The 23,889-nt window shown below is 43.1% G+C and overlaps 1 protein-coding gene across 3 annotated transcripts in view; it reads left to right on the forward strand.

Annotated features, from left to right (window-relative positions):
• Positions 1-22,082, forward strand: part of LOC311240980 (CLIP-associating protein 1-A-like) — a 127,226-nt gene extending 105,144 nt beyond the window's left edge. For all 3 annotated transcript variants that reach the window (XM_084329617.1, XM_084329618.1, XM_084329619.1), the window contains 10 exons: positions 321-467; positions 803-909; positions 8,733-8,883; positions 10,251-10,488; positions 11,715-11,768; positions 13,012-13,214; positions 16,220-16,348; positions 18,284-18,490; positions 19,348-19,464; positions 19,898-22,082. In XM_084329617.1, the coding sequence (XP_084185743.1) occupies positions 321-467; positions 803-909; positions 8,733-8,883; positions 10,251-10,488; positions 11,715-11,768; positions 13,012-13,214; positions 16,220-16,348; positions 18,284-18,490; positions 19,348-19,464; positions 19,898-19,981 (1,437 nt within the window). In that variant the 3' untranslated portion in view covers positions 19,982-22,082. The remainder of the gene's footprint in view (positions 1-320; positions 468-802; positions 910-8,732; positions 8,884-10,250; positions 10,489-11,714; positions 11,769-13,011; positions 13,215-16,219; positions 16,349-18,283; positions 18,491-19,347; positions 19,465-19,897) is intronic.
• Positions 22,083-23,889: the final 1,807 nt, after the last annotated feature.

Here is a 23,889-nt window from a genome sequence, read left to right on the forward strand (position 1 = left end):
GTCCTCCTGAAATAAAATTTAATAATGACGACTATAGTCAACAGCAGCCAAGGTTCCGTCGCAAAATGTTGCACTTTCCACTCGCATTAACCGTTTCACAGACGAGTGTGGGATTGTCACCTGTATTTCCCGTCTGGTCGGAGAATAAGCATAATTATCGGTTAATATACACATTCACCCACGGAGTGGTGAGGTAGCTACTGTATCTTTAGTTGCGAGAGTGGGTAATACCGTATGTTGATGACTCCCTCCTTGAGCAATTGAACTCTCCTGCAAGCATGCTTACAGTGGTATGTGTGTGTGTGTGTGTCGGTGTGCAGGCAGCCCAGGTGGTGCTCATTGCCCTGTTTGAGCTCAACACACCGGAGTTCACCATGCTGCTGGGGGCGCTGCCCAAGACCTTCCAGGACGGCACCACCAAGCTCCTCCACAACCACCTGAGGAACGTCAGCGCCAACAGCGGCTTGGTAACCCCCCGCCCGACACGCATATCTGCCAACACCTAATTAAATCTTTATCAGTGCTGTCCTACACATGCACACACAAAATGTATTGCACCACTGTTTTTACATTTAATGTATTTCATCATTTTCTGCATCCAATTTTTTTTAAATGCCAATGTAAATTTGAGCTCTTGGAAGCAATTCGCTGTAGTCGTGGAAATTCATGTTATTTGTCTCGATGTGGGGAAAACCCTGAATGTCATTCGGAACTTCCAACTGCATTTTGACATCATTTTAAAATGCATTCCAAGGTCATTAGTTGCTAAAGCTAACTCTGTAACGTTGCTGATTATCCGCAGGCTTCTCCCAGCAACTCGGTGGCACGCACCCCTCCACGGCACCCCAGCAGCCGCAGCAGCCCACTCACCTCACCCACCAACTGCTCCCACGGAGGCCTGTCTCCCAGGTATGATACCTAGAGCTGAGGCCTGTCTCCCAAGTATGATACCTAGAGCTGAGGCCTGTCTCCCAAGTATGATACCTAGAGCTGAGGCCTGTCTCCCAAGTATGATACCTAGAGCTGAGGCCTGTCTCCCAGCTATGATACCTAGAGCTGAGGCCTGTCTCCCAAGTATGATACCTAGAGCTGAGGCCTGTCTCCCAGCTATGATGCCTAGAGCTGAGGCCTGTCTCCCAAGTATGATACCTAGAGCTGAGGCCTGTCTCCCAGCTATGATACCTAGAGCTGAGGCCTGTCTCCCAAGTATGATACCTAGAGCTGAGGCCTGTCTCCCAGCTATGATACCTAGAGCTGAGGCCTGTCTCCCAAGTATGATACCTAGAGCTGAGGCCTGTCTCCCAGCTATGATACCTAGAGCTGAGGCCTGTCTCCCAAGTATGATACCTAGAGCTGAGGCCTGTCTCCCAGTTATGATACCTAGAGCTGAGGCCTGTCTCCCAGGTATGATACCTAGAGCTGAGGCCTGTCTCCCAACTATGATACCTACAAAGGGGGGGGGGGGGGTGCACCCATACCACACCACTTTTTTCACTGCCTATACTGAGTCAGAGTAACTAAACTCTTATTTAACATTATTTAAATGTTAAAGGGGACATATTATGTATATTTTAAAGGACAGGCCTGGTACTGAGCCGAGATTAATATCACGTCATAAATCGATCAATACAGTCCGTATTAATTAATGTTGCATTTCTTTTTCAAATGTCGCCAAGAGTAAAGACCCTAACCCTATCAAAACAGCAGTCAAAATGTATATTTTCAGCACTACGTTTGTTTACCAATGATTTTAAGTGATTTTTAGATAATTTCCTTCCCTGTCTGGGTAACCCACACACACAAGAATACAAAACTTTAACAACCATGGCAGTACATTAGGTAGGCGTTCCTGGCTCCAAAAAGCTGAATGCTTTTAAAAATGCTTTTTTACTCAACATTTAGGCTTAGAACATCCGTTTGGGGTCATTGGACAAAAGTAATTTAGATGTAATTGGTCCATCACCCTTCTACAGGCTATTTTAGCCTCATATTGGGCAGATATCCCATGCCAGTATTGGTGCATTCCTTCACGAGGGGCCACACGCCTACCCCCCCTGGTCCCAACAATGCCCAGGTCAGCAGTGCCGAGACAAGCCTTTTAATTGTATTCTTTCCAAAGTTTGTCATTTGTAGTTAAAGGCAGACTCTCCGATGCAACACTCCAAGGCCTCATGCTTAGTGAGTGCTGATCTCGGATCTGTGGTCAGGACATGTGTTCAAAATCCCCTATAATCTAAAGAAGGGGAAACTGTCCTAGGTCAGCAGTGGCACACTCCAGGTTTTTGAATAATGGTCCCAGAAATTATCCCTCGACCACAATTTGTGGAAGTGACAGCCCCATGGCTGATGTCCCATCCTAGAGTTTGCGTTTAATGGATTTATTTGTTTGCTTCTACTTAAAGGATAATTACTACTTATTTTATACCTAGATCCAATGTATCTATCGTCTGGTGTCAACCCGATCGTTTCTCACTAATATCTTTTCAATTGGACCACGAATGACAAAACACCTAACTAATCCAACCTAATACGGTGTGACAGCGGATGATCAGAAAATAGGGTCTAGGTTGAAAAATAAACAATATTATCCATTAACCCTTTCTTTTACTAACTCTTGCATGCTAACACTCTCAGAACAGGCTTTCTTTTCTTTCCTCCCACTCTCTCTCTCTTCCCCTTGGGCCTCTATCCTCCTCTTCCTCCTAACCCCCCCCCCCCTCTACCTCCTCTCCCGCCGGCACAGTCGCTTGTGGGGCTGGAGCGCTGAGGGCTCCAAGTACCCTCCTCTGTCCTTCCCTTCTCCTCTGTCCATCCCTGCTACTACCACCTCTTCCTCCTCCTCCTCCTCCTCACACAAGGCCTTGCGGCGTGCTTACTCACCCAGGTAACCCTCTTTCTCTCTCTCTCTCTCTTTCCTCTTCCTCCTCCGTGGTCCTCTACCTCTCCTCCACCCTCTCCTGCGTTTTATTAAAGGACATTAATGGTCCTCCTGCTCCTCCTCCCCCTGCTCCTCTTTCTTTCGTATTGCAACACATTACTGGTCCTCTTCCTCCTCCTCCGAGGTATTACAGGACATTATTGGTCCTCTACCTCTCCTCCTCTTCCTCTTCCTCCGTGGTATTACAGGACATTACTGGTAGCAGAATTTTCTATTAACTTAATTTCCACTTCAACGTTCCATTTTGGAATTCTGCATTTGGTGAATTTGTTGCATTTTAAATCCTTGAACCAAGGATGGACACATTTTGTCAAGCCATGTGTTAACACATTGGGTGCCAACAACGAGATTTCTCGCTATTTCTCGACAATAACGAGTTTTCTCGTTATTTAATCGTTATTTCTTTTATTAGCGATATCCATTCATTTTTCATCCATCCAGCCTGACGTTATCATTGGGAATGGCTCTGAGCTCGAAAAGGGCAAATACCGCCGCCTATCGTCTCGCATCACTCACGTAATGCACATCATTGGATTGGGTGAAAAAGTGCATCAGAGAAAAACTCCGGTCCAGGGTTTCCCCATCTCTGGCAAGTAGTGTCTTTTACCACATTCACTGGGGAGGCTCGGAGCAGCTTTCGATTATGTGTTTCGGACTATAACGTTGGATCAATAAACTCGATCAATATTTGGAATGGCGATCAGGAATCGGATTAATCTTTTTGCAGAACATCTGATGCGAGGTAAGGACTCTATTTTACCAGTATTGGGTTAATCGGATGTTTTTTTCATAGCGATCACAACGTGTCTGTGTGTGTGCGTGTATGACGTTAGCGCTGACCAGGTCATGGATAATAGATTTTTCAGCCCGCTTCTCTAGCGTGCATAAGTACACATATACTATCGATAATCTAGCGTTTATTTGAAAACGATTCATAAATCAGCCGGAAAATGACAATGTGTTTTGTGTATTCCACTAAAGGGCTATTATCGCGGAATTTCTCTGAAATTACTAGAACTCTCCGAAACTATACTCGTATTCAAAACGGTATAAAACGGAAATGTACCAATGAAAAAACAATCCGTTTCGTACCTGTTGACTGCAAGCAAGTCAGGTCTTGCTCGAAAAAGAGATCTTTGATCTCAAGTGACTACCTGGTAAAATAAAGGCAAAAAAAAAAAAATAAGCAAGGGGTGTTTTAGACCCATAGCCATAATTTGATAAGATAAACCCAATGGAAAAACATGCACAACAACAAGATCGCTAACGCTGTGGCGTCCTTGACGAAGACGGACAGGAGCACTTGGATAGGTCCCCTGGCGCGGCTCACGTTGCGCCGGTCTGCTCCCGGCTGCCCTTGGGGGGGAAGGACGACGGGATGGGTTAATCGCAGAGACGAATCGCATACATGCATCTCATGCATGCCGATTAATGACCTCTGAGCAGGTCCTAAATTATTATTATTATTATTATTAAGATATAGTTTAAGCGTTCGCAAATATCCCTGACCTCCCATTGACTAAAGCGCTGGCACTCAAGGGGTTATCTGTGCAAAGGGGCGTGGCACCCAATGTGTTAATGGGACCTCCTGTTTCAGTGGATTGGCCTTCAAAATTAAAGTGTGGAAGTCTAGAGTTTGACCACACTTGTAAAGTTGTGGGTAACTGAAGTCCTGTAAAACACAGATGGGCCTATTTTGGGAATCACTAATACATCACTTGTGGGTATGGAGTGCTTTTATTTGTATAATTGCCAACACTGTCGCAAGTTAACATTGACTATTTCCATTTGCTGACATACAACACTGAAAATAGGGAATATTAACGAGTTTAGTTAACGTTAGTAAGTTACTCATGGCTGCTGCGTTTAAATAAAAAACCCAGTGGAAGCTTTCAGTTTGCCAGACTGCAGATGTCAGTCAGTTTGTGTGGGAAATGGAAATGACTGGCAAGTGGACAAGACACACTAAATAACACAATATTCTCCAGCACCATTTAAGTCCTGCTGTTTAGGCGTATTACAAATGCAGTTCTGTCTATGATATTGACAGCGACTGTATGTGCGAGGCATAATGCGAGCATCAATACGAGCATCAATACATTTAACATTATGGGCCAGTCAGCATCGGCCCGGTTCGTTACCAGTGCAAGGAGAGATTCAGGGAGGGAGGCAAGAGCAACTCCTCCCCAAAGAAGTTGAACGACCTCAGACCATAACCAAAGCCTTAAGGTTGTTGATTATAGTAAGTCATGGATGGTTTGGTATTTCAGTGCATAGGCTAAGTGCTCAAGCCACAATGTTAATATTTCCTCTTATTATAGTCACTTCAGCAACAAGGTTATTCTCAATCTTGAATGGACATGAGACATAATTGTCCAACATGCCCACTATACACTCACTGGGCCTACATAGGAATGTTACCTGACTGTGTTACTTAGTTTTGTGAACCATTCCTTAGTCAAATTACTTGGCGAACCTGTGTGTTTGAGGCTATTCACTCACCCTTATTACAGCACAATTACGATCTGGGGGTAATGTTAGCTTTAGCTTAGCCTAGGAGTACTGGTGGACGTTAGCAACCGCAGGCCCTGCCTTGTAGAAGCATGCCTCCTAGCTTTAGCTTAATTCTAGTGGTGGTGGATGCTAGCTGCTAACGTTGGTAACAGCAGGCATATTCACAAATGTGTCGAGTCATTGTCAGCTTTATAGCTTTAATGCGTCTTTACTTAGTCTAGCAGCAAAACACACAGAGGTTGCTTCAGTAGTGGTGTGGTTAATTGGTGGTACCTTAATCTTCGCTAGCCGCCGGTACCAATCTAGCCCCTTAAACCGCAATGCACTAACAGTGGTACTCGATGCATGCACTACAGCATCCAAAGCTTGTTACAGAGTGTTACACTACACTACTATACTGTCGTGTGTCCAGCTTAAAGGAACACGGCAACATTATAGGAAGTGGGCTTGCCGTCTTCTCCAGGGTCAGGTGAGAAGAGGGATACCAATTTCCTCTCTGTGTTTAGTAGAAGGCTATCCCGGCTGCATGCTAGCCTAGCTTAGCACAAATTAATGGAAGCTAGCCTAGCTGTTGGCCAAAAACACCTCTCCCGTGTGTTTTAAGCTAGGCTAGTGGCATTCACTTCCATCCATTTCCATTAATTTACTATTTTAAATAAATAAATAATAATACAAGGTGCTTGATCTTTTTATAAAAAAAAGTCGAGGCCTGGAATTCCTTAAATAGTTCTGGCTCTGCTAGTTTCTTTTCTATCTTTTGGTGCTTTTTTGGTGGACAAACCACCGCACATAGGGTTGCCACCTTTTACTAATAGAAATAAGGGACACCTGTCATCGAGCGCGCGTGAAATTTTTTTGGGCGAAAATGGGCGGATTTTTTAACTATTTTTTTAACTTTATTTCGGGGTTAGGGTTATGTTATTTAATTATTTTGGGGAGCCAGCCCCCCAAACTCCTGAAATGCATAGAAAACAAACAGTCAGCACTGTTGTAGCTGAGGTTATGTTTAACCGTGTGGTATACCTGTGTCACCTCAGCTGCAGTAACCTAGAGGGGAGGAGTGGGATGATAAAATTGAAATGAAATGAAATTGAACAGTATGACTTTTATATTGTTGTCTGAACACTATTTATTTATTTATTTATTTATTTATTTATTTATTTATTTATTTATTTATTTATTTATTTATTTATTTATTTATTTATGTTTAAGTATTTTTGCATTTATGAATTATATTATTTATGTATTTAACTGTTAATCCATTATGAAGAATTCCGTTTTCCAGATGAGCATAACAACATAAGAGTTTAAATGGGCACACTATTTAAATATATTGACGTCAAATCGCTCCTACCTGTGGCCGGTTGGATTCCAAAAAGAATTTCCCAGTTATATGATCGCCATCTGGTAGATCGATGTGTCCATTGGCTGATGCTATATTCCTTTACTGCATACTGAATTCGGCGTCGCAAAAAGTATTCCAGGCGATCTGGTGAAGCCATAGCTTTAGGCTAACAGAAAAGCTAACCCGGAGCGAAAAAAAAGTGACACCCAGTCTACAACAGGGGAAACTGCATTCTCGAGACGGCACCAATACCAGGATCTGGCCGGTACTGCACTTTCGGAGTGCCAATATGCCTTTTCCAGCCAAAATACAGCTCTGTGACAACATCCGGGATATTAAAATGGAATAAAAACAAAAACAAGCTTAAATTTATATATACCGGTACGTGGTTGGCCGTCAAGCGCTGGCTCCCAATCACGTATATATACGTGGTTGACCCCGAATCGGTGAAGTTGCAGGCAAGAAAGACAAGTCTGTCCACTTTCTCTGGTTTTAAAACTGCCCTGTTGCAGGTAAAAATAAGAAGAAAAAAATATATATATATTTTGTTTGTATTGATATTTTTTTATTATCAATCGATATCGATTATTAAAATATATCACGATAAGTATCGTTTTATCGCCCAGCCCTACCCCACACTATCACAGAGCACTGTCTTCCATAGAAAAGCCACCTGCAAAGCGCAGATTTTTGTATGACATCTTGATCAAACCTGGGACTAGCAGCACTGGCCACGGACTGTCTGTAAAGTCCTATGACAGTATGAACTACACCATCAATCAAGTGGCACATTTTGTCTGGGATCAACACTCCTAGAAAAGGTGCTTTTATACCAGTGGTTCTCAAATGTTCACATCAGGGAACCCTAAATTGGCACCCTTTTGACAAGGTTTTTACTTTTAGATATGTTTTATTACAGAATTCTATGTTTCAATTATAGTCTAGATGGAAACATAGGTCCACCTGCATAGGGTGGATTTCTTCTCACCACCTGTTTTTTTCTTAATCCTTGAAGTGTCTATTTTAAGATTCTGACAGGTAACAGGTTGAAATAATGTCCCATGGGGTTTATTTTTAACCCTTTATTACACCTATCCTGAACGAAAACCTGAAAAAGAAGACGGCATAACTTTTGAAGTTAACAACATATAGAGACAAATTAAAACATTTCCCCAAACAATATTGACCCAAGGAATTCAGTAAAATTGTTATTTTTAAGATTCAAACACATCTTGATTCTATTTCAGGACAAGAAAATGCAAAAAAAGCTGAAAATGTTTAGATCACATCTCTATTTTTCCACTTTACTCAAATGTAGTCCATCGGACGAGATCAATTTGAGGTTAATATTGGAAATACAATGTTAATAAAGATGGTCTCCATGCTGTTATGCCCTAAATATTGTAGATTTGGTGTAAACAAGGCCAAAAGTGGAAGACTAATGTGAAAAGACTAATTCGTCCTACATAGACAAAAATGAACACATTTTTCTATACAATTTGAAATCCAGTGAAATATGTTTTGTTAAGGTTCAAGCAATGTACTGTCTATTACAATACATCTTCTCTGTTGACACAACATTCAAACCTAAACTACTAATCATCATCACCAAAGAGATCGTCAAAGTCTATCTCTCCAATCTCCATCTCTCCCTCCTCCTCATCACTCTCGTACTCTCCATCCTCCTCATCCATGTTACGTTTTGCATAATCTGCCTCCTTATTGAGCTTCTTGCTCTTCTGCCCCTCTAGACTATTATAGATGAGGAGATTATTAGAGGAGGGAGTGAAACCAGAATGTATAAGCAGAATTCCCATAGTCCCACATTCTGTCACTTTGTTCCTAGTGACATTAAACTGTTCTTCGTTTAGCCAAGGACCCCCTGGACTTTTGCATAACTGTGCCTCTTCTCCTCCTCCCTGCGCGCTCTAACAGCTTGCTGGAGTACGACAGCGAGAACCTGAACTCAGAGGAGATCTACTACAGCTCGCTGCGCGGGGTCACAGAGGCCATCCAGAACTTCAGCTTCCGCAGCCAGGAGGACCTGCTGGAGCCCCTCAGGCGGGACGGCAAGAGAGACCCCGCGGTGAGGGCCCCTCGCCACAGACACGCTCCTCACTCTGCCATTCAGCTGGGGGCCACGCGTGGAGAGGACATTTGAATGAACTTCTAATATTAGTCATACAATTTACATACCACTACCACATTAACCCTTTCACTACCACACTACAGAAGGTTAACCTTTCACTACCACACTACAGACGGTTAACACTTTCACTACCACACTACAGACGGTTAACCTTTCACTACCACACTACAGAAGGTTAACCTTTCACTACCACACTACAGACGGTTAACCTTTCACAACCACACTACAGACGGTTAACCTTTCACTACCACACTACAGACGGTTAACCTTTCACTACCACACTACAGACGGTTAACTCTTTCACTACCACACTACAGACGGTTAACTCTTTCACTACCACACTACAGACGGTTAACTCTTTCACTACCACACTACAGACGGTTAACTCTTTCACTACCACACTACAGACGGTTAACTCTTTCACTACCACACTACAGACGGTTAACTCTTTCACTACCACACTACAGACGGTTAACTCTTTCACTACCACACTACAGACGGTTAACCTTTCACAACCACACTACAGACGGTTAACTCTTTCACTACCACACTACAGACGGTTAACCTTTCACAACCACACTACAGACGGTTAACCTTTCACTACCACACTACAGATGGTTAACCTTTCACTACCACACTACAGAAGGTTAACCCTTTCACAACCATACTACAGACGGTTAACCTTTCACAACCACACTACAGAAGGTTAACCTTTCACTACCACACTACAGACGGTTAACCTTTCACTACCACACTACAGAAGGTTAACCTTTCACTACCACACTACAGACGGTTAACCTTTCACTACCACACTACAGACGGTTAACCTTTCACTACCACACTATAGAAGGTTAACCTTTCACTACCACACTACAGACGGTTAACCTTTCATTACCACACTACAGACGGATAAAAACCAGTGATTCATTTTCTTTTTTCGTATGTTTTTGGTAGATTTTTTTATTGGTTTTTTACTACCGGGCAGTCCAGTAGAGAGAGATAGAGGAAGAATGGGAGATAGACGGGGGGAAGACATTCGGCAAAGGTCGCCGGTTCCGGGAGTCGAACCCGGGACGGCCGTGTTGCGACGCAGCGCAGTACGTGGTGTGCTACTTGAGCGCCGCCCCCAGTGATGTATTTTCAATCGTTTTTTTTATTATTATTATTTTATTAAAGAAATTACATTCAACTGGCAGTTTGTATTCAAATTCATAAAAAAATAGTTTCCTGAACATAGAAATGGGTTCTGACAGCTCCAGTTTGACATGTCTTTTATATTGTGACATACCCCCCCCCCCCTACAGTCGGGAGTGGGAGCGTCGTCGGACCTGGACCCCCAGCAGCTGGGCGGTGACGTGGTGGAGGGGGGCCGCATGGCGCTGGACAACAAGACCTCCCTCCTCAACACGCCCTCACCGCGGTCCTTCTCCGGCCCGCGCCTCCGCGACTACAACCCTCACAACTACACGGACAGCATCAGCGCCCTGGACAAAGCCGCCCTGAACGAGACGCTTTACGAAGACGTGGAGCAGCTCAGAGACGGTGAGATAGAGGGATAGATGGAAATCTTTATTGATAATGAACATATATACATATAGAGGCCCACCATTATCAAAAGGACAAAACACAAGAAAGCTTACAGCTTATTTCCATTGTGGTCCTTCAGAGTAATATGCACTGGTGAGTGTATGCCTGGATGTGTGTCGGTGTATGAGAGTGAGTGCATAATGCAACATGCACTTGTCGGAGCCTGTGGGTAAAGCGAGGGTGTGCCCACCACGCAGGGGGGAGGAAAACATGGGGAGATAAAATACAGTAAATAATTTTATAAAGGACAAAGCGCTCGCCTACCACTGCATAGACTCTGGGATCGAATCCAGCTGTCAGCGGTACCTCCACCTTGGTCAGTCGTCCCTACTAACACAATTGGCAGTGTTAGCGGGTGGGAAGCCGGTGGGGTATTTTTCCTGGTCGTTGTAAACTGTGACTCCTACTGGTCAGTCGGGGCGCCTGTTCAGCAGGGAGGGGATCTGGGGCAAATAGAGTTCCCCCAGTGAAACTCCTCGCTGTCAGGTGAAAAGAAGCGGCTGGCGACTCCACATGTATCGGAGGAGGCATGTGGTAGTTCTACACCCTCCCCAGGCCGACAGTGGGGCAATGCGCGCAACGACCAGGAAGGGAATTTCAATCAAATAGCTAATAGAAGTTCCACATACATTGTTTATTTAAGTACAAGGTATAAGCTGGTCCAAGCTTTCACTGGGGGAAAATTTTTATTTATTTTAAAACACATGGTGGCGCTTGTGCTTTGTCATAGTGGTGCTGTGTCTCTATACCATTGTTTAGGGAAAGCCCTGTGATATAATGTAATATACTGTCACATCCATTTCACATACGGTCAGACAGCATTTTCCATAAGCTCCAGTTTCACCCGTCGACAAAAAAAGTCAGGTTTCAGTGATCTAAAACGCATAGAAGAAGCTACAGTTTAAAATGTACCAATGTTTTATACTGGCCCAATCAGTTTAATTTACTGTTCAGTGTAGACTTGGATAATCTGTTTGGGGTTACTGGACCAAAAAAAATATCGATTTGTTTGGAATTCGAGAGGTCAAACATTCTTTGATTACAGACACGTCATACGTGGCTCTTGGTATTTCTCAGATTCCTTGTTATAGCCTGGTATCAACCTGCCATGCACAGTACACACACAGTAGATTGTGTGTTGTATTGAAGAACTTTCTCTCTTCTCTGTCTCTTTCTCGTAGGCCGCCGACAAGAATGTGGAGAGAACAAGATCCTGCACCCCAAGGCTTTCCCTGGTAAAGGCATGTTGTGTCACTTATAATTTCCAGAGACAGTTGTGTTAGTATGTCCCATATCTTCCAAAAAAGGCTTTGGTTTCTCCCGTCTACATTGTTCCCAGAAAACGTGAATGTCAACACTTGTGTTTTATCCTGTCATTAGAATGTTGTATACCGCCTTGGCCCGAACATAAGACCCGCCCACCTTTTTCAAGACACATTTTTGGAAAAAGATTAAGATCAACTATTGGTTTTATAAAGATACATAAGTATAGCCTATCTGGCCAGAATGTAGGCTACCAATAACACTGGCAGCTAATGTAACAGTAAAATGCAATAACAATATACAATGTACAAGTGATTAAACTGAAATATACTGTATAGAATGAGTACTACTGAGTAACAATGCTAATCTGCTCTATGTACAGTGTTACAGTATTATTATGTACAGTGATACAGGTATAAATACACTATGGTAGTAAACCATACTGACCAGTGGTATAACTGGTAAGATTAGGTAAGGGATATACCGTACTTTTCGCACTATAAGCCGCACCTGACTATAAGCCGCAGCAGCTAAATTGAATGATGTGTACATATATAAGCCGCACTGGACTATAAGCCGCAGGTGTTTTAATGTTTAATTACCATATGTAATTAGCATTGGGACACAATACTGTCGGACAAATAACAAGAATTAACTCATTTACAAGTTGTATTAAGTTTAGCAAATAAGGGAACAGATAAATAACATTTCAATGCAGTCAAAAAAGCAATATTTAGATTTTTACATTTTCGGGTTTGGTCAAGTCGAGTCACATATAAGCCGCACCGTTATATAAGCCGCAGGGTCGAAAAATGGGGGAAAAAGCCGCGGCTTATAGTCCGAAAAGTACGGTACACACATATACATAGTATGTACAGGTATGTAAACAGGAATATATGCAGATATATTCAGACAGGTGTGGATAAATATATATACGGTAGATATAAATATATATGTGGTACATTAGATGGATAGATGGATACTTTATTGATCCCCTTGGGGAAATTCAGGTATCCGGTAGCTCAGTGCAGTTGACTGACCATAAAAAGCTATAAAAAGGACGACCAATACAACAAACAAACAATGAAAGTCAGCGCTGAAGTTTAAAAAGTTCCAATGAATGAATAAATAAATAGTGAGCACTATATTGCACAGTGTTAAGTCAAAATAATTACAATATAAAATGAGTGACCATTGTGCCATTTCCTACCGCAGCGAGCCCGGCGGAGCAGCTGGAGCTGGTGGGGGAGCTGCTGAAGGAGCTGTCCCAGGGCCCGGCCAGCGAGCGGGGGCCGGAGGAGCGGCGTGGGGCCCTGCTGGAGCTGCTGAAGGTGGCCCGCGAGGACAGCCTCACCGTCTGGGAGGAGCACTTCAAGACCACGCTGCTGCTGTTGCTGGAGACGCTGGGAGACAAAGACGTGAGGAGCCGCTCACTCCGTTCCGTCACCGACCTCCTGTTTTCGAGATGTACTTTAGAATAGAAATCCTTTAATAATCCAGAGGGAAATTCCGCACTACAGATCACTCACATTGAACAACCATAAACATTTAGGTAGTCAATAGGACTAAAATAAGAATAAAATAGAATAAAGAATAAAATACAGTCTGGGATATACATTCTGGTAATTCTAAAATCTTAAATATAAACTATACAGCCAGAAATATACAGTAAAATGTACAGTAATAAGTGTAAACATTTAAAGTGTCCAGGAAGATTGTCAGAAGTGTAACAATTTTAAAGTGTCCAGGAAGATTTCGCAGGCTGTACAGCACTGCTCAGTGATGCAGTGAGGCACAGTGATGCATTATAGAGTCTAATGGCTGTCGGAATGAAGGACTTCCTGTGGCATTCAGTGTTACATCTAGGGTAACCTCGTTCCCAGCTTTATCTCATACATCTAGGGAGTCTACTAACACTGAACAGTGAACGTTACACCCTTGAAGAAATTTTCTATATTGAACAATTTGTATAAATATGGTTCTTCCACCATATTGTTCAATTAACTACTGAAAATGTCTTAGCAGCATCTCTACACCTTCACCCTCATTGAGAATGAAGGATCTATGAATATGCAAATTGGAAACGAGCACCCATTGATAATTACCATATTCTAGGTAGACATGTTCTGTGTATGCTCAAGTTTAACCTCTTAACTGGCGCCCAGAAAAGTGGCCATTTTTAAACTTGAACTTGAGGACTGCATACTTTTTTTGAAAAGCGTATCTTTATACTTATAGCACATGCATAAGCCTGGTCTCTTTTGAAATATAACATTCTGAACTTTCTGATACAATAAAGAGAGATAACTTTTAGTGCTAATGAAATAGATTGACAGGTCTGAACTTGAGTTGTAGAAACAGTTGTTACTCACGTTTTTAGGTAGTAGTTGCAACATCCAAATATAGTATTTCCCCAAAAATGTGTATGAGCTGTAAACACCATGGGTCCATAGCCTGAAGTCTTATGTAGTACATGTCCAAATTTCATAGAAATTTCATAGAAATCCGTTCAGAAATGAGTGATTAGGAGCGATTTTGGTAAACTGGAGAAAATAAAAAGCTCTCCAGTAAACTATTTTCTCATTGACTTCAATACATTCTGTGGTTTTTTCTCTTCCTGTTTTCACTCGTGACTTTTCACCTAGATTGCAGATCCCCACGTGGGGTATCATTGGAACGCCACACTCATTGGCTACAACCCTGTCCAATAATTTGAGATCACCAAATGATTGACTGAGCTAGAGCCCGGGGAGTCGGGTGGTAATAAAAAAAGAAAAAGGTCTGCTGTGTACTTTGGTGCACATATCAGCATGTAACTCGAGAACCACTGAACGGATTCTGTCGCCTGAAAGGGCAATCGACAGGCAACAAATATGCCTTTAATTCTATATATATATAGTATTTAAAAAAAATGCAGACCGAGCCGCTAAAGGTCGGCAAAGTGGTGCATCGCGCCAGTGGGCAAATCGTCCTCAAGGGGGCCCGGGGCCGGGCCGTTGCCAGTTAAGGGGAGACACTGCAGGTGAATAGGGTAAAAAAATTAACTAATAGATATCACAATGAAACTTCCCCAGTTGATTACTTATATTAAGACAAGACTTTTTTGTATAACAAGTTTTCTGAAATTGTATGTTTAAATATGCAAATGAGGCATGATCTACTTAAATATGCACTAATTTGCATATAATTCCAGGACAGAAATCTGAACATTGGATAAAGCCATTTTCAAAATTATAGTTTCATTTTGTTGACATATTAGAGCCAAAGGTTATTACAGGGGGGATTTTGGATATCTTTTTGTATCACTCCATAAATCAAAAAATATTCCATTCAGTCCATTTTTATGGTAAAATTCCATATTTCGCCATGTTTTTAGGAATAAAATGTGATATAAATCAGGGTATGAATGCGATATCAACAAACCCTTCTGTAAATACCTTCAGAACATAGATATGAATAGAACTGGAAGGTTTGGTGTATGTGAGTGCTACTGAAGTGGAGATTTCTGGCTCAGAGTATGAGGAAAAACTCTTAAAACTCATTTTTGGGAAAACGCCTTCAAAGTTCTGTATTGTAAAATGCCATACTTTTTTTTTTGAAACAGATATTTACAAACACAATACCTAATCAAACCATTAGTAATAGACAACCTAAACACATGCCTGATAACTGAATAATAATAATAATGATGTTATTGAACTGAACAGAACTACACACAGGCTACAAACAGTGTAGTACCCCCTAATAGGCAAAAAATATTTGAATAGATATCACTATGAAACTTTCCCAATTTGTTATGTACATATAAACTAAGAAAAAATATATTGCAAGTTTTCTGAAATGTATGTTTATATATGCAAATGAGGCACTTCCCCATTAAATATGTGCACATTTATGGATGCAATAAGGCAAAATGATGTAAAATAAACAACTAAATGTGTGTTATTGACGTTTTATTGTCACTAGTTTCATAGAAGACATGTTTAGGAAGCAAAATATAACAAAATCTCAATCAACAAAAAAAGTATATTTGACTATTCACCTGCAGTGTCTCGCCTTAAGTGGATAAGATGGACAAGATAGGTTCGACCTATTTGTGACATCACACATACAACTTAAATTTCAGGGAAGTACAGAGAAGCTCTCCCTACAAGTTTCTGCACAAATGACAATCTGTATAGTCAAAGTCATGCCTCCAAGGAGTTGACCCTAAAAAAACATTGAGTGGAGGGGAGCTTTAAATCTTACACCAAGTTTTTGATTGGGTTTATTATTTTCAATTAATTTCCATTTCAGTTTTACCAGTTGATTTGTGATTCAGGTTTGACGTGTATACTGCTGCAACACAACACAAATACATTGATTAAAAAATATATATATAATAAATAAAATAAAATAAAAACGTTCCCTCTCCTTCGCGCAGCACACTATCCGGGCGCTGTCCCTGCGCGTCCTGAAGGAGATCTTGAGGAACCAGCCGGCCCGGTTCAAGAACTACGCTGAGCTCACCATCATGAAGACCCTGGAGGCCCACAAAGACTCCCACAAAGAGGTGACATATCCCTACCCTGAGCTGACCTATCTATTCCCTACCCTGAGCTGACCTATCTATTCCCTACCCTGAGGTGACATATCTATTCCCTACCCTGAGGTGACCTATCTATTCCCTACCCTGAGCTGACCTATCTATTCCCTACCCTGAGGTGACCTATCTATTCCCTACCCTGAGGTGACCTATCTATTCCCTACCCTGAGCTGACCTATCTATTCCCTACCCTGAGGTGACATATCTATTCCCTACCCTGAGGTGACCTATCTATTCCCTACCCTGAGGTGACCTATCTATTCCCTACCCTGAGGTGACCTATCTATTCCCTACCCTGAGGTGACCTATCTATTCCCTACCCTGAGCTGACCTATCTATTCCCTACCCTGAGGTGACCTATCTATTCCCTACCCTGAGGTGACCTATCTATTCCCTACCCTGAGGTGACCTATCTATTCCCTACCCCTGAGGTGACCTATCTATTCCCTACCCCTGAGGTGACCTATCTATTCCCTACCCTGAGGTGACCTATCTATTCCCTACCCTGAGGTGACCTATCTATTCCCTACCCTGAGGTGACCTATCTATTCCCTACCCTGAGGTGACCTATCTATTCCCTACCCTGAGGTGACCTATCTATTCCCTACCCTGAGGTGACCTATCTATTCCCTACCCCTGAGGTGACCTATCTATTCCCTACCCTGAGGTGACCTATCTATTCCCTACCCCTGAGGTGACCTATCTATTCCCTACCCTGAGGTGACCTATCTATTCCCTACCCTGAGGTGACCTATCTATTCCCTACCCTGAGGTGACCTATCTATTCCCTACCCTGAGGTGACCTATCTATTCCCTACCCTGAGGTGACCTATCTATTCCCTACCCCTGAGGTGACCTATCTATTCCCTACCCCTGAGGTGACCTATCTATTCCCTACCCTGAGGTGACCTATCTATTCCCTACCCCTGAGGTGACCTATCTATTCCCTACCCTGAGGTGACCTATCTATTCCCTACCCTGAGGTGACCTATCTATTCCCTACCCTGAGGTGACCTATCTATTCCCTACCCCTGAGGTGACCTATATTCCCTACCCTGAGCTGACCTATCTATTCCCTACCCTGAGGTGACCTACCCCTACCCCTGAGGTGACCTACCCCTACCCCTGAGGTGACCTACCCCTACCCCTGAGGTGACCTACCCCTACCCCTGAGGTGACCTACCCCTACCCCTGAGGCGACCTACCTTGAAATGTGTATACTTGAAATGTATTTTTGGTACTTCTTATGTGCCTTCATGTACTCATTCAAAGCAAATATTTTGTATGTTAGTCATTAATATGCTGTATGTGCAATCTAAATACATACACCCAAAAACTGAGATGTTTACCAAACAACTTTACCAAAGTTGTACTTTAGTAAACTTATTAAAACTTATTTTGGGCAGCAAAAATACATCAAAAGTATAATTTCTAAATATTTAAGCACATCTTAGTATACTTTCGTAATACATAAAAGGTATAAGGAGGTCAAGTTTCCATTCAAGTATTGTGGCTATGAACTGACCTCTGATCAGTACTGTTCTGAATGTGGACCCTGGTGCAGCAGATCCATGATGTGTCCTGACTGACCTCTGATCAGTACTGTTCTGAATGTGATTTGATTGAATGGCAGCGTTCTTTTATTTGGTTGAACGGCAGCGTTCTTTTATTTGGTTGAACGGCAGCGTTCTTTGATTTGATTGAACGGCAGTGTTCTTTGATTTGATTTGCTATTACATTGAGTTATTGAGCTCTTCATCTTCAGTCTACTTTTGAAGACCTCATTGAAATACGTCTTTAAAACTCAATTAGTCTGTCTGTCTCTCTTTCGCTGTCTCTGTCTCTCTCTCCCCCCCCCCTCTCTCCCTCTCTCTCTCTCTCTCCCCCCCCCTCTCTCTCTAGGTGGTGCGTGCAGCAGAGGAGGCGGCCTCCACCCTGGCGGGCTCCATCCACCCAGAGCAGTGCATCAAGGTACTGTGTCCCATCGTGCAGACGGCTGACTACCCCATCAACCTGGCCGCCATCAAGATGCAGACCAGGGCCATCGAGCGCATCGCCAAGGACTCCCTGCACCAGCTCCTGCCCGACATCATCCCCGGGCTGCTGCAGGTACAGTCCTCGCCTCCGGCTCCCTGGGTGGAGGGTCTGAGGGGGAATGTAGAGAGGCTGACTAGTAACCAAAAGGTTGTAGGTTCAATCCCCGGTACCAATAAGGAAGATGTATTCCATCTGTGAGCCAGTGATGGAAGGGGTGGCTGGTATTAGGGTGGCTGGGGGCGACTGGCTCGGGAGGTAGAGCAGTCGTCTGGTAATCGCGGAGGTTCCCGGTTCGATTCTCGCTTCTCCCGGGGCAGCGTGTCGAAGTGTCCTTGAGCAAGACACTTAACCCCTAAATGGTTGCCTCCGCCGTCGGTGTGTGAATGTGTGAGTGAATGGGTAAAATGTGAGGATTGTAACGCGCTTTGGGTAAAAGCGCTATATAAATGCAGCCATTTACCATTTTACATTCATGGTGCCCACCATCTCTTGAGCAAGGCACTGAACCCTAAACCAGCTCCAAGGGTTGCTGCACTCCTGGCGGCCCTGTGAGAAATATGTATGTGTGAGGTGAGGAGGCCATGTGTAACCAGCAGGTAGAACTGGGCCATTAATCCAGTTTAAATTTCAATTATGATGTTGTCTTCCCACGATCATGAAAACAAGATAATTGAGATAAAACACTTATTGTGCCGCATGCCGTGTTGCTCTCATTTAGTCTTGTTGTAAATGCAGCGTACCCCCCCCCCCCACCACCCCCAACAGTAGTTTCAGGGAGTGGGAGAGGAGGGAGGGGAAGGGGAGAACAAGACGAGAGGAGAACAAGAGATGGGATGCTCAGGGATTCATGGATAGCAAGTTCTGGGTGTGAGCTAGTGTTTAGTCTACTCTGTATATGAAGTTGTCGTGTTTGTTTGTTGTCGTCGCAGGGCTACGACAACACGGAGAGCAGCGTGAGGAAGGCCAGCGTGTTTTGCCTCGTGGCCGTCTACTCCGTTATCGGAGAGGAGCTCAAACCGTACCTGGCACAGCTCACTGGCAGCAAGGTATTGGTTGATTGAATTAATTTGATATTTCCATTTTTAAAGGTAGAATCTGTAATGTCTAACAGCGACCTCTAGGCAAAAGAGCCGTGCTTGGTATTGCATCTTGTTTACATTTTTTGTTTTGGTCTGATGTGTGGGTTGGAGTTGAGTGGGAGTTGAGGGGTTTCTATTACTGGCCACACCTCAGAAATGCACAGTATAATAAGTTACTCTATAGTTATATATATATTATTTTGTATTATAGATATATATACTGGTAGCTATATACTGTATAGACTAGTTTCTTTGCCAAAGAATTTACAAATGCTCCACAGATTCAATGAACAACAATTGTTACATCATAATATGAAAGGAACATTTTGAAGAAAAAAAACATCATACTATGAATGATGTCATAATATCAAAGTCACTTTAACTCCCCTCTCCCCCACAGATGAAGCTGCTCAACCTGTACATCAAAAGGGCTCAGACCTCCACCAGTAACAGCAGCTCCTCCTCTGACATCTCCTCCTACTAGCTCCTCCTACTGTACCACCATCCCTGAGCTCTCTCCTCCTACTAGCCCCTCCAAACAAAAATTGACAAAATCCACACCCAACTAACAAATGCCTCCGCCAACACTGTCTCCCCTCCGGATTCAACCCCCCCTCCACCGCCCAACCCCCCTTTTACATCCTTCACAGAAATCACCTCATCGGACCTATCCTCCATTCTCTCTACAATGAAAACTTCAACCTGCATCCTGGACCCTATCCCCTCCATCCTAGTCAAGGCTTGTCTCCCTGCCCTTTCTCCCCTAATCACCTCCATCGTAAACTCCTCTCTGACCACTGGCCTATTTCCCCCCGCCCTCAAAATTGCTTCTGTCACCCCCTTACTAAAAAAACCCGGACTCAACCCTGAAACCCTTGATAATTTCCGCCCCAAAAATCATTGAGCGAGCCATTGCCTCCCAATTGAGATCCTACCTCGACAACAATAACCTTTGTGATACCTTTCAATCCGGATTCCGCACCAGACACAGCACCGAAACTGCTCTTCTAAAGGTCACCAACGACATACTCCTCTCTGCCGACTCTGGTTCCCTCTCCATCCTCATCCTCCTAGACCTCAGTGCTGCTTTTTGATCAGTCACCCCATCCTCATCACTCGTCTCCAGTCCTCCGTTGGCATCTCCGGAATCCCCCTCACCTTGCTCCAATCATACCTCTCACACAGGCACCAATTTATCTCCATCAACAATTGTAAATCCCCCACTGCCCCCATCACTCATGGTGTCCCCCAAGGCTCAGTACTTGGTCCCCTGCTCTTCATCCTCTACATCCTTCCACTTGGTCTGATTCTCCGCCAACATGGCCTCCGCTTCCATTGTTATGCAGACGACACTCGGCTCTACCTCTCCACCCAGACTATCACTCCAGCCACTCTCTCCGCCCTCACCACCTGCCTCACAGATATCAAAACATGGATGCAAAATAACTTTCTCAAACGAAACTGCAATAAATCAGAAATCATCATTATCGGTCCAAAATCCCTCACCAGCCACACCCAGGAATTCTCCCTAAATATTGATGGTTCCATTGTCACCCCCTCCACTCACGTCCGTAACCTTGGCATCATCCTGGACTCCACCCTTTCTTTCCTCCCCCATGTGAACCACATAACAAAAACTGCCTTCTACCACCTCCGGAACATTGCTCGTCTCCGCCCCTCCCTATCACTCTCCGGTGCTGAAACACTGGTTCATGCATGCATTTCATCAAGACTGGATTACTGTAACAGCATCCTCTACGGCTCACCAAACACTATCCTCAATAAACTCCAATATGTCCAAAACTCTGCTGCCTGCATGCTCACCTCCACCCGTCGCTCTGATCACATCACCCCTGTCCTCCACGACCTCCATTGGCTTCCGATCAAATACAGGATACAATTTAAAATACTTCTCATCACATTTAAAGCCCTCAACAACCTTGCCCCTCCCTACCTGTCCGACCTCCTCCACCGTCACACGCCCACCCGTTGCCTTAGGTCTGCTGATGCCAACCTCCTAACACCTCCCACGACCAAGCTCCGGACCTGGGGCGACAGGGCCTTTGCTGCTGCTGCCCCTTCCCTCTGGAATGCCCTCCCCAGCCATATCCGTAATGAAAACACCCTGACATCTTTTAAATCAGCCCTCAAAACCCACCTTTTCAATCATGCTTTTGACCTCTAATTCTGTCGGTTTTATTTTATTTTGTCATGTATTATTTTTGTTCTGTTTTTGTTTTGCCATAGTTTTGTCTCTTCTACTCATGTAAAGCGTCTTTGAGCACCTGGAAAAGCGCTATATAAAATAGATGTATTATTATTATTATTATTATTATTATTATTATTATTATTAATGTATGACTGCTATCATCCCTGCGCTCTCTCCTCCTACTGTACGACCATCATCTTCCCCTTGCTCTCCTCCTACTGTATGACCATCATCTTCCCCTTGCTCTCCTCCTACTAGCTTCTCCTACTGTACCACCACCACAATCTTTTCTTGAAGTCCATTAGAGCACCTAAGATCATCTATATGACCACTGGGCTTCCAAAGGATCCAAGACTGACCATAACACTAAGGTGCTTTTGGGAGACCTGTAACCCCCCCCCCCCCCCCCCCCCGATAAGGACCATCCAGCGAGGGGAGATGTTTCGTGCCTCTCTCTACACGAGACGTTTCGTTTTTGAACGTTCATGAAGGCTGCGTTCCCCTAGCGAAGGGGAAACCACTAAGTATTGTATTTTTCCCCCTTCTCCATTAATTTCTAGTACCTTAACACTCATAGGGTTTCTCTAGTATATTATTGAATGTAAAGAGCTTTGAGTGTTCCTTTCCTATCCTCTTTACACTACTGCCTCATTGTGTCTGGTATAAATGGATCAATGTTTTTTGGGGGGCGTTGGACTATATTTTCCACATGCAGGATATGTACATTTGATAGTGACGGCGCAGATGTCTTTTGGCAATTAAATATAGTTTTGGCACTGTTTTTTTCTTCCTGAAACAGGTGCTAAGAAGGGCTCCTTGTGAAGAGAAGTAGTACCAGTAACTTAAAAAAGAATTGCAAACTTTGGAATTCCATTTTTTTTTTTTTTTTAATAGACTATCATTTGGCTGGCCAATGATTACTTAGAAGATAGACAAAAGAAAACTGTTTTATTGGTTGAGGACTAAGGACTCGTCTTCACAAGGATCCTCACATTAAACCTTTTCATTCTGTGGGGGGAAAAGAAGAAGTATATTTAGTGGTAATGTCAGCTGTCTTAACACGCTTGGGAGTCCACAAGCTGTTAAAAGGTCAACTACTGTGATTTGTCGAGTTTCATTCCAAAATACTACACTTTGTGCTTGAAATATCTTCACAGTTCAGTAGACTATATACATATGTCAGAAATAAATGAGAATTCTTTGTAATTGATGGTTTTGTTAGCGAATGACTAAAGACTGATCATGTATTTTGCAATGTCTGTAACAGAAAAATGCATTTGGGTTTTAGACCTGTCCATTGTCTAATCAGTATTCATCTTGTTTTGGAATGAAACTCACTCTGTATCCTTTAGCAATTATTCCTAAATTGAATGTAAAACTGCTCTGAGGAGTCCTTGAACTTAAAAAAAAAAAAATGTGAAATATTGTATATGCTTTTATGCAAGATAGCTAAAATGGGCAATACCTAAAATCTAAAGTGAGAGGATGACAATCTGATATATTAATGGTAGTTATGACAAAAATCTAGTCTATATTATTGACAATGTTAAAGTGCCAGCGTTTGCGTGGGGGGGGGGGGGGGGGGTCCCTATTGGGAAAACAGGAAGTATAAGATAAGAGTTGTGTTTGGTCCTTTGGTCTTTGGAATTAGCAATAAGTATCCCTTAGAAAATCCAAGTTGGATTATCATGTCGAAAGCACTGTAAATTTCCATCGTTATTCCTCTTTGTTTAAGATGCTCTCGCTGGTAAAAATGTACAGATGTGTCCCTTTTTTTTATATATATAAAGTTGCACCTAAGAAATGTTACTGCTGCTTTAGCGAAAATACTAATTATGGCGCCTAGCGAACCCTGGCCTAAGTACCGTATCTTCACAGATGGTTTTAAGCTACAGTCGTCATGTTACTAGCCAGACCTTGACCCGAGAAGAATACTATTGCAACATTCACATATGCTCTTCGGTGGTTGGTTGGACTTGCCTCGTGCCACGGAGGTCAATGGAATCATCCCAAACATCTAAATCCCGCCAATCTGGCTCCTCAGGGCAGACCCACGCAAACACTCAAATAATTAAAGATCCTCTCCCAGATGTATCCTAAACTCTTAAAGAAATGTTCTATATTGAATAACAATTTGTATAAATAGGGGTTTTCCACCAAATTGTTCAATAAACTACTGAAAA

Source organism: Notolepis coatsorum, assembly GCF_963971535.1.
Source record: "Notolepis coatsorum genome assembly, chromosome: 1".
Taxonomy (NCBI): Eukaryota; Metazoa; Chordata; class Actinopteri; order Aulopiformes; family Paralepididae; genus Notolepis; species Notolepis coatsorum.